Source organism: Pseudorasbora parva, chromosome 16 (genome assembly GCF_024679245.1).
Source record: "Pseudorasbora parva isolate DD20220531a chromosome 16, ASM2467924v1, whole genome shotgun sequence".
Classification (NCBI taxonomy): Eukaryota; Metazoa; Chordata; class Actinopteri; order Cypriniformes; family Gobionidae; genus Pseudorasbora; species Pseudorasbora parva.
In genome coordinates, this window is record NC_090187.1 from 31,169,668 (window position 1) to 31,181,967 (window position 12,300).

Consider the following 12,300-nt stretch of genomic DNA (forward strand, 5'->3'; position numbering starts at 1 on the left):
CTCCTCACTTCCCTGTGTTCTGTTCCTGGGGGGCTTTAACTAGGCAGCATCTACCTCACACACACAAACCCACCCCGTCCTCACAGTTTTGGGGTCTAGCCTCGGGTTGATAACTTCCCCGTTTGTCACACTGCTGGTTGCTTTGTGAACTCAGAGGGATTGGGGTCTTATCAGTGGTATGGCAGGGCCAGGGTATCAGCAGCCAACAAAGATTTAATACATCCATCTGACCGCTTCACTGCCCCAGATGATTAAATGGAACACGACCGGTCAGCGATGTGAAGATGCACAGCGTGAGGCTGTGCGGGTGCATTCGTGTCCCTCTGTAAACATTTGTGACAATGTTTGTTTAATTGTTTATTCCACATATGATAACATCTTGGTTGATAGCAGGAGAGTATCTTCCGCCGCTGTGTGATTTTGACAGGGATACACCTGCAGGGCTCACTGTAGACACAAGACTCTCATTGGAGCTGAAGTAATATGTAAGAGATGTAATCGCTCCATGGCCTTCAGCAGACAGGTACAATCTCATCTCCTTTGAGGCACACACAAGTTTTAAGGACAGGGTTTAAGGCCTGTGTTTCAGAAATAAAACAATGAAATGGAGATCTATTTTGAGGAAAGGATAAAGCACGGCTTATGTGAGGCTGACTCCCTCTCACTCTCGCAAAATCACTGGGCTCTTTCTTTATACTCTTGAAGAAGTTATTCTTATTGGGCGGTGGGCCCCTACAAATGAAAAATCTATATTTTCAGGTGTAATAAAATTACTGAGGCTGAAAGTCATTGCTTGAATCTTCTGCTTGATGTGTCTGCAGAATATTGTGGTAGCAGTACCTTTTCACAACCAATGGTTTTTCAAAAAAATGTTTCTTTGTTTGTTCATTCATTCAATCATGTAGTTGTTCTTTTTTCTTCTAAATTGCAACTTTTTCCCATGATTACAAAAGTAAATAAATATTTCTTCTTGATTTTGCATTTACCTTGCATTTTTAAATTATAAAATGTAGTTAATTATTTGTTTGTTTGTTTATTTATTTATTTATTTATTTACAACTTTCTGTTTATTTCCAGGTTTAAAGAAAAGAAAAGAACATGTGCAGTGTGGTTTTGCACTTTTAGATTGCCCTTTATATATAAAAATAAACTAAATGGCCTAAAAAGTGCCTATTGTATAGTTCGTCTGCATATGATCACGAAAACAAATCATACTATAAATAATACTAAGTGATGCATTTTGAAAATGTAAAATTGCATAAAATTGTCTGTGGTGGGTAGGTTTAGGGGTAGGCTTAGGGAAAGGATAGAATATACAGATAAAGAATAGAATAACCAGCAGCCATATCACCCTGTAGCCCAAGACTGGTTTCCCACTGAAGCTAAGCAGGGCTGAGCCTGGTCAGTACCTGGATGGGAGACCAACTGGGAAAACCAGGTTGGTAGAGGAGTTAGTGAGGCCAGCAGGAGGCGCTCACCCTGTGGTCTGTGTGGGTCCTAATACCCCAGTATAGTGATGGGGACACTGTACTGTCGAAGAGCACCATCCTTCAGATAAGTCAATAAACCCAGGTCCTGACTCTCTTTGAAAATCCCGTGGCACTTCTCGTAAAGAGTAGTAGTGTAACCCTGGTGTCCTGGCCAAATTCCCTAGATTGGCCCTTGCCAATCATGGCCTCCCAATAATCCCCATCCATTGATTTGGCTCTATCACCCTCTCTCCTCTCCACCTATCGCTGGTGTGTGGTGAGCACACTGGCGCCATTGTACTGTGGCTGCCGTAGCATCATCCAAGTGGATGCTGCAAATTGGTGGTGGTTGAGGAGAGACCCCTGACATGAGTGTAAAGTGCTTTGGGTGTACAGTAGTACATATGAAAGCGCTATATAAATGCCTCATTCATTCATTCATTCATTAATTCATTCATTCATGCAGTTTGTACAGTATAAAATACATTATGTCTATTGAAAGTCACCATAAACAATAAAAACCCAATGTGTGTGCATGTGGGTATACATGTATGCACGTCTGCTTGTGAGCTCGTGCATTGAGAGTATCGAGAAACAAATGGCAGCAAGTGAAAAAACAAAGTGTGAATGTTTGTCATTGTAGATGTGCCTCCTTGACATTAAGGGTTTCACTGTTAATCTGGGATGGATCACAACTGTGGCTCCTAATTCGATTTTTATAAGCATTAAGTTAAAGAGAGGGCTTATTAGCAATACTTCATTCACAAATGTGTTTAAACTGCTGAAGTTTGCTTTCCAAACTTCTTTAAATCATCCTGCTATCCAGATCCAGCAGCACCCTCTTCAGGGCGCTGATGACCTTTGCTTTTGGCCCCCTACACTCTCCCCACTGGACAGCTTTTATAAAGGGAGGATATCCCTGAGGCAAAGAAGGGGTGCTCACTTTACAAGCCACTAAACAGAAATGATAGCAGAGCTGATGGAGACCAGAGCTCATCTGGCCCTTCTAGGAACACTTCATCTCCCCAAACAAGCCTGTGACATTGGGCTGGATTGGGCAAGGACTATGGAGATTTGTGACACTCTGAATAGAGTGGCTTTCATCCAGTGACAAAAAAACAGGACAGGAACTGTTACACACAGGCTTAGCTTTAGCCTTATCTTTGACAGAGGGGCATAAAGAAGGGTAGGGGGAGGTGAATGTAAGACAGTGATTCTGCATGTACTAAACAAGGAAGGAAGGAATTGATGCAGCCGTAGGTTGATCAGTGCTTCTCTCATTACTCAAGCTGGTGCGCGGTTAGGCGAAAACAATAGACCCTGTCCCCCTGGCTGTGTTCATCGCTGTAAACATAAGAGGCACAATTATAGAGATCTAGTCAAAGCATTCATTTCCACAGCCAGGTACTCCTCCACTGCTCATTCGGTATTATTGTTTTAAGATATCGGAAAGAGAATTATTTTTATTGATTGAAGACTGGAAATTCAAATAATGTCTCTATCTACATGTGAGAACAAATGCTAAACTGTTGGTTTAATACAATTTCCTGGTTTGAAACATTTGAAAAATCAAAGCAATCTGTGCTGTAGTTCCAGGCATCTGTGAATGAGGGATCAACTGGGGTGGTAGTGAACCTGACGGTGGACGACAGAGACGACCCAGCCACCGGAGCCTGGAGAGCCATTTACTCCATCATCAATGGAGATCCCAACCAGAACTTTGAGATACAGACCAACCTGGACAACAATGAAGGGATGCTGTCAGTGGTAAAGGTGTGTGATGCCTCTTTCAGTCATGTGTTTTGTTCGGTTACTTGATTGGCTCGTAATTGTGAAGACTTATGAAAGTCACTTAAGGATCTCACAGGTTCAAGCCCAAGAAGAGGACCTTCATAAGCCACTTATGTAGGATTTGTAACTACTTAACTGCAGATATGAAGTTAGATAGATATAGTTAGGGTAGGGATATCCAATCTCCTAAAGGGCCACCTTTCTGTTGAGAAGGAGTGTGCCTACTCCTGGAGGGCCAAAGTCCTGGAGAGCATAGTGTTACCAGTCTTAACAACTCTGCTCTGAGCAGGACTCAAACAGCAGTCTCCAGCGCGGGAGTCAGGCTAAATACTGCAGCCTCTAGCGTCAGTTGCTAGAGCCCCTCTTGAGATCAGAGAAATGAGGTTTACATACACAGCACTTACTACCCCATGTCTGTTACATTAGCTCTAATCTGTCTGCCTAGCACACTTGCCTGTGAGTTTCTAATATTGAGGACCTTATTTAGCTGGTTCTACTGGGTTTAATTAGGGTTGCAGTAAAATTCAGAATATTGGCAAGATAGTGGACCTCCATGAGCATGTTTGGACGCCCCTGCTGTTGAGTTTATCACTAACTGAACAACAACGAAGGGATGCTGTCAGTGGTAAAGGTGTTTGACGCCTCTTTTAGTCATGTGTTTGGTTCAATTTATTGATTGTCTTGTATTTGTGAAAGTCCCTGTCTTGGCTTGAACCTTTAAAGTTTAAGGTTTTAGGTTACCAATTACCCAGAATTTAACCACTTAAGATCTTGCTTGGTATTTGAAACTTTCAATGTTTAAACACAAGAAAGAGAACTTTATGAGCTACAAATGCAGGCTTTGTAACTACTGAACTTCAGAGATGGAGTGGTAGTTTTAGGGTAGGTATGTCCAATCTCCTAAAGGGCCACCTAAAGAGATCTTAGCTCCAACCTGACCTAACACTTGCTTGTGAGTTTCTAATCTTGAGGACCTTGATTAGCTGGATCTACTGGGTTTACTTGGGGTTGCAGCTGAACTCACGACAGTGGCAGGATAGTGCCCCCCTAGGAGCATGTTTGGACAGCCCCGTTGTAGAGTTAAACTCCAATTCAAATAAAACACACCTAAAGCCACTATTTCTAAGTCTTCCGGATTATTAGAAATTTACAGCCAGGTCTCATGGTGCTAAACTCTACTGAAAAGTGGCCCTCAGAATGAATGGACACCCCTACTCTTGCTCATGTCGAGCCCAACTTGTACAAGAAAGCATGTAATGATGATAAAGAGTCATTTACTTGGTATAGTTACATGCTGTTTAGTTGACCACTCTTACATAATTCCAATTGTCTTTTGTGTTTCGCAGCCGCTGGACTATGAAAGTGCAATGTTTCACACACTACTGATAAAAGTAGAAAACGAGGACCCTCTGGTTCCTGACGTTGTGTATGGCCACAGCTCTACAGCGACAGTTTACGTTACAGTTATGGATGTGAATGAAGGACCGGTGTTCTTCCCAGATCCTCTGGTTGTCATCAGGAGAGAGAATATTCCTGTAGGGAGCTTTGTGGCCATGCTGAACGCTACTGACCCAGACTACCTACAAAGCCAGAACATAAGGTTGGTGCTGATATCATTATTATGACTATGACCCTGTCCCAAATGTGATTCTCTGTTGTTCCTCCAATGCCACACTTTTGTGTTGTAATATTGCATAAACTGTTAGGGAGCCATCAACTGTGATGTGTAGTAAAAGGTTGTGTTCAGGGAACATCACTGGCACAGAAGGGAAGCTCATGAGCACTTTTCTGATTGATATAATTGGGGTACACCATTTCCAGAGCCAATTGATAAATAATGTTTATTTTCTGTTGCACTGCTTGTACACTGAAAGAATAACTTTGATGAACTACATATTTTCAAACTAATTTCCCAGTCTTAAAATTTAGGGTTCAGGAAATCAATTTTGCCTGGTTACATTCTCATAGGAGTCGGACAAGGTAGTTTGCAATGACAGTACATACTGATCAAAGCCTCAGACAAGTGGGATGACCCATGCCAACACCTGCCTTGACATTTCTGTGTGGTTATTTTTGTTCTCTGTCCTTATTCCAATATATTAGCTGTGTTCTCAGAGATATGTTTGACATGAGCACATGGCTCTGCACAAGAGAGTTTTACCATCTGTGCAGGCATTCATCTTGCAGCCCAACTACATTATTGACTAAGTAATTTATTGAGCTGTTATTTCTAAAATGATTCTCAGAGTCTTTTGACAGATCATTACTTTAATATAGCTTTTTAATTTCCTCAAAACATCATTGCCTTCTCGACGCATAGGCTAATATTTTAACCCGGTGTAGTTCTTATCTAGTATGGTTGGTCAGTTGCTTCTGATGTACATTTCTTTGAGGGTGTAAATCTGGTTTGTGTTTTCTTGCTAGCCTGTGAATGCATACAGATTTTAAAATAATGTCTTGCGTTTCAATTGCAAGGTTGAAACATATGTTTTAAAATAAAAAAATAGCTGAAGTGTGTTTGAACACATTTTTTTTTTTAATTTTTTCTCTTTTCGTTCCCTCAGCCTTCTCAGCTGGATGTAGTGTGTACACATTTGCATTTGCAATGTGATCTCAGTGTAAGCTGTGCCACGCTTGTTCAGATCAGGAGAATTTAAACAAGCTCCTGTGATTTGCCATGAACACTGAGCGTGTATGAAACTCTGAGAATGAAACTCGGTGCGCCGCTGTGATCGTGTGCTTTGCCATTATTACCGCTCTGTCCTGCTAGTTAAAGCGAGCCCTCCTCATCACAAACCATATGAGCTCTTTCCCTTCTCTTTCTCATTCTGTCCTCTCTTCATTCTTCGTCTCTTCTATATCTGTCCTCTCACTGCTTGCCTCACCTCTTTTGATCTCCTTTTCCCAGTAAAAGGCTCTTTGAAGTACCATAGCTTTCACCTGAGGCTATAAGTGGCAGGACTAAGTAAGAAAAAAAGAGCGGGCTGCAGGAAAATGAAGAGGAAGGACAGAGGGAAAGCTTTATAGGAGACGACAGAAGGAAGAGGACATACATGTACATATACAGAAGTTTATATATATATATATATATATATATATATATATATATATATATATATATATATATATATATATATATATATATATATATATATATATATATATAATATACATACACACACACACAATCAGGTCATATTCTTATCAATTCAAATCAATTGTTTAAACAATCCATCCATCCATCATATCATTCTCTCATTCAGTTTCCATCTCTCTGTCCTTTTATATCTTTTCTTCTGTACTTTTTTAATTCCATGTAACACAGTTCTGATATTTCCCCATGATTTCCCTATAGTAAGGACAAAGAGTACAAAAGAAAGTGAAATCCCTATCGGTGAGTCCCATGGTACTTCTTAAGGACTGCATTAATGCAATCAGGCGCCCTTGATAAAAGACAAGCATTAAAATTGAGGGATGACTACAGAAATAGTAGACTTACCAAGAACTACAGATAGTGAAATTGCTAGGGTTATTAGTCATTATATAGACCTCTGATTTGAAGCAGAGAGAAACATGTGCTTTGCTGTGCACATTGCTTTCAAAAGATGTTGTTGTATTTCTTTCTAGTAACCGTTTATATTCTGAAAACACAGAAATAGTTCTGCTTAAAAGAAGGAAAAAGAAACCATTGTTAGGTCTTGTTTGATGTCTGAATCTTTTAATTTTATTTATATGTATGCTCTAATTTTGTTGAATATTGCACTTGGACAGAATTGGCATCGATTTTTCCATACAAACATATGGTTCTCCATCATAAAAAGCTTGTACAGGAACCATAATACACAAGGATGCTTTTGACATCCTCTCAGTTTTATCTCTCTTTTGATGAAAGATAAAAGGAAAATGGGCTGGAGGGATTCAGTAGAATTATTTATTAGAGATAGTTTGTTTGTTGCTATCAATGCAATCTGATTAATTACATGACATTTTGCTGATCTAAGAATGGTCTGATTGTTAAGGCTCTTACAGCAATCCATATTTACCTTCATTTTTTAGTGTGAAATGAAACCTGCCATACATTGAATCATCGTGCTTTTCAATGGCACCTCGTTGCAGACATGCTTGAAGCTCTCATTTGAACTCTAATCAGTCTTTATCTGACGTACCTCTGAGTGCTTCTCTAAATTAGTTATTCAGAGGAGCATGTCAGACACGGTTAAGATTTGGGGGTCTCTGATGTGTTTGCTCAAAGATTTTTCAGAGTTTTCTTTCATTCCAACCCTCTATTTAGCTCTGTCAGGCTTGTCAGAATAAGGTGAGCCGTGCATCAATGCTAGCCTGAGGGAAATCACAAACACAGACACTATCAGAATTATAGGAAGGCTCTCTGGGTGCAAGCTCCCTCCCTGCCACAGGTCATTAGAAGTGATGCTGAGAATTACACTTAGCAGAATTTGTGAAATACATTCAAATCTATTTACATTAGCATTAGCAATTATATTTACATTATATATATATATATATATATATATATATATATATATATATATATATATATATATATATATATATATATATTGCCAAACAAGTTAATACAAATTATTATGACATGTTTTGTCTCTTATGCTGCGTTCACACCGCACGCGAATGATGCGATTCGCGCGAGTGATTTACTTGTTAAGTCAATGCAGAGACGCGAATAGGCATTCTGCGGCGCGATTCGCGCGAATGAGGCGGCGCGAATAGCGCAATTCACGCGAATGAGGCGGCAAGGATCACGCGAATTGAGCGTTTTGAATGCGTGATTCGCGCGAATCACGCGAATCGCTCAAGTTGAAAAATTTGAACTTTGGCGGATATTCGCGCCGCGTTAACCAATGAGGAGCCTGCTTACTGCTGTCACGTGTTGAAGTGCCAGATGGGAAACCCATAGGGGAAACCTCGAGGCCAGAGTAATTTAAAAATACTACAGTATTGTGTCACAAAATGTAGTTTTAATAGTTTTTCAGGCGAGAATGTAGTTGTTTATAGCTCAAATATGTGATTTATTTATTAAGAAAGCTCCTATTTGAAAATTTGATCTGGTGTTTTCGGAGGTGTGAGACCCAGGCGATCACCGGAGCTCAGCGCTCATCAACCCCGGTGAGAGCAGCCTTAACTCGGCTCGTCCTTCTGCCGACTGCCGCTGCCTGGCAGAACCCCCTCCCATGACGCAAATTCGCGTCTGTTGTGTAGTGAATGTCACACGCGAATGAAGCGAATTCCACGCGCGAATGGATTCAAAATGTTCACGCGTCCAACTTCGCGCGAATAGACCGATTTATTCGCGTCATTCGCGTGCGGTGTGAACGCAGCATTAGAAATGCGCATTTGGGATATTGATGTAATTGAATGTTCATTAACAAAAACAATAACATCTAGCCTACAAAATTGTAACAACCACATTTTTATACATTTTGTATTCCATAGTATTTGGATCATGTTAACCACAGGTAAAACCACTCATTGCACCTCACTTCCATTGTAAAAAGTAACTATTGTTTATGGTTTTGTTATGAAAAACAGAAGCTATAGTAACAGATATTTACTATAATACAAATCACAAAAGCCACTATAGCTTAATAACCAAAAATACTGTAATTATATTCCAGTTAGTGTTACTACAGTAAATCACGGTAAATGTTGAATTGAAAAGCCTCCTCGTTTCACTTTATTTTGATAGTTTTGAAGTAATGTTGCACCTACATGTCTACTAACTCTAGGGTTAGGGTTAGAATAAGTTGATGTATTTGTAAAGTAACTTTTAGTTAGTAGAATGTTTGTGAGAGGACCATCACAATAAAGAGTTAACAGAAGAGTTAACAGATATTAAAAACAGACAGTCTACTAATACTCTAAGGAGAGTTTTTCTCCATTGTTTCTTCTGTTTCCATGTCAGTGTTGTTGAGAATGTAAGCGCTATTTCATCTGGCTTTAAAGGTAGGATTGACCGTATCTAGTGGTTGAAATAGGTACTGCAGTCCAAATTCAAAATATTTAAAAGATCATAAAAGGTTGCTGTTTCCCCCGCACCCTCCTCCTCTTGATGCTCACACGGGTTGCCAGCTTGAGGACAGGCAACAGGAGCGAGCGCAACTGACAATGACAGGCACACATGTAAGTTGATGAGTTGATTTATCCACGTTTTAATATGCTCTCTTTCATAAAGATTTTTTGATGGATGCTGTTTTTTTTAGGTCAGGTAGAATCTGCCATCTTTAACCGTTTGTTTGCTCGCTGGCTTTCATGGCTTTTCAATATGCTGTGTTTTCTGCCAGCTGGCAACATGTGGTGTCAAAATACTATTGGATAAACTGGTGTTCGGTATCGCACAGACCAAAACAAAAACAGACATTCCGACACGGAACGCACATTTCAAAGTAGAATAACTGGAAGTAGCTTTGTTTTTCAGAGAAACAAGTAGGTGACTTTAGCATGTTCCCTACATCTCTCCAAGCATATTATGGTATTTTTATGCTTTAAGAAAGTGAAAAACTTACCTTTAAACTAGTTTAAAGCATGAGACATTTGATTTGTGATTGCTTTGTTTGTTTCTCATACAGTATGGCAGCACTTATCAGTGATTGGCACCAGTGCAATGGTTTGAAACGATGGTTTGATGGTTTGATGGCTGCATTATTTGCATAGTGCATATCGAACCCTTATCAAACTTTTGTTAGGGAAATTATATTGTGATAATAATCATTATCATTTTATCGCCCAGTAATCTGCACATGGTCATATTGTCCACGCAGGGAGACTGAAGCCTGCTGTAGAAATTGCTCCCCTGCAGAGAACCATCCAAAAGCTAGCACTTTCCCCTAGATCAGTGCATGAATCCCAGTCCAACTCTGCTTCAAAGCTGTCTTTGAGTTCATCTCGCTTCAAAAAAAAAGTTTTCAGAACAGCTCTGTACATAATTCTGAGTTTGTTCCTGCCTTTGGCTGTGCTGCAGTTTAAAGCTCTGAGAAAAGGAGGTGAGAGAAGACGGCTGGAGCTTGCTTTTGTAGGGAATTTCTCACATCTCCTTATATGCCATATAGTGATCAAGATTGCTCATTCCTTATTTACAGCGACAACGAATTTGTTTGCCACCTTGTGCTAGATGTTAGATTGCTTTCTAATTTAAAAGTTTATTTTTATTTGATAGGATATTGCCGTTTACTCTTTGTTTTAGTTTTTTTTTTTATACACTACCAGTGAAATGTTTCAGAACACTCCTTAGATTACTTTGAAATTAAACACAAATAAATTTAACAAATAGTAATTGGAGATTAAACAATTCATAATCAATCGTTGTGTTTAACAACAACAACAGCAACAATAAAAAAGATTATAAATATCAAGTGTAAAATATACTTTTTTTTAAACTCTTAAATACATCACAAATTAGCAGTAACTCATTGCGTAAATTATTCATTTAACTCTTTTCCCACCAGCAGTTGACTGGGTATGTTTCTGTAAAAAAAAAACAATAAAAAAAAAAAACATTTGAACAAAAAGCTGAGAAAATCGAATTTTTGTCAATTATTGTCTGGATCGGATTCAGAAAGACACTCAAAACAGTCCATCAGCACCCAAAGCTTCACAATCATTAATCCTTCTTGCGTCGACATTTAATTCGGTAACGCTAGGCAGTTTTGATTTATTTGCCGTTTATTGTTAGCCTGAGAAGCCAGACCCACATCAAGACGTTTGGTCTGGAAACTCACCATTGACAGCTCAATCCGAGGGGCGGGATAAACGGTTGTCTTTCAAACTCCCTCTGCACGACGTGCACGCAATTGGATAGCGCCACAACCAACCAGAGCAACGAAGGTGAAGCAGAGCTAGTAGATTAAATTTTCGCCATATCTGGTCAACAAAACTCCGAACACATCTTCCCTTCTTAAGAATGACTTCCGTGCCGTTCTTTGTTCTTTTCTCAGAGAAAAGCTTAACTCCAAGTCTTCCAGAGTCGCGGTCAAAGCTGATTGGAAAGACCGCCGTTTGCCAGTTTCTGTGTTTACTAGTAGCACGCAAGCGCAATCTGCCGTCATTATGTTAAGCCCCGCCCACCGACTCTATACACGATGTCAATGGCCCGACAAGAGTTTGGCTTTTACAGCTCAGAAGGGTATTGAGAGTTGCTAGACGACACTCACGGGCAGATTAGATTTGCTAGGGTGCGTCTAGATTTCTAGGCTAGTTTATTGTTTGATAATCACGTTATTTTGCATGTGAATAAGCAACGCCTCTATCACTTGTTTCTGCTTCTTCTTCTCCTGTGTTTTGATCTGGAGATTCTGCTCTTTAAGAAAATGAGTGAATAGTGCCCTCTATCCTATAACAGTGAAAACATGAATGGCTGAAAAAATCTGTCAAAGGCAGGGAAGTGCAGCTGACTTAATTCAAGGATTTCTTTTATTTAAAAAAAAAAAACCTTTAATGCATGTTCGATTATTATTAGAGTGCATGATTAATTCTAATAAATGCATGTAGTTAAGCAAGACTAGTATCAAATATCTGTTCATGTTTTAAACCAGACTTGAGCTGTCTGTTTGCATTTATTGCTCCTTATGTGCGTTAGAGTGTTCGTAATATGAAAAAATAGTTAATAGACGTGTCTTTGTCAGTAGTAAAAGCTGTTAAGTGATGCCGTTGTTTAGGACACAGCTGCAGTCTATGGAGACGCTGTATCATCTATGCTGCTCTAGTGAAACACTATCACACCTGCACTATCACACTTTATGTTTAACAAATGCTCATTTATATATCGCAGCCAATATGCTGGATGATATTTAATGTCGCTTAACAAATTTCTCACTTTGTTTAGCAATGCTAAATCGTTCCTGACATTGTTGTTCACTCCTATGCTGTTGCAGTCTGGAAAGGTTGTAGTGATAATGACAGTCAATGAGATGCAGAATAGTAACAGTTAATAATGAGATGCTGGAATATGTTTGAAGAACATTTGCTCACCAGACCTACAGGATTGTGACCAAACTACTTTCTCCTTCGT

General features: G+C 39.5%; 1 protein-coding gene across 1 annotated transcript in view; it reads left to right on the forward strand.

The window, feature by feature from the left end:
• cdh13 (cadherin 13, H-cadherin (heart)) overlaps positions 1–12,300 on the forward strand; it is a 486,341-nt gene that overhangs the window by 406,945 nt on the left and 67,096 nt on the right. The window contains exons 9-10 of the mRNA XM_067420253.1: positions 3,060–3,242; positions 4,607–4,860. Of these exons, the coding sequence (XP_067276354.1) occupies positions 3,060–3,242; positions 4,607–4,860 (437 nt within the window). The remainder of the gene's footprint in view (positions 1–3,059; positions 3,243–4,606; positions 4,861–12,300) is intronic.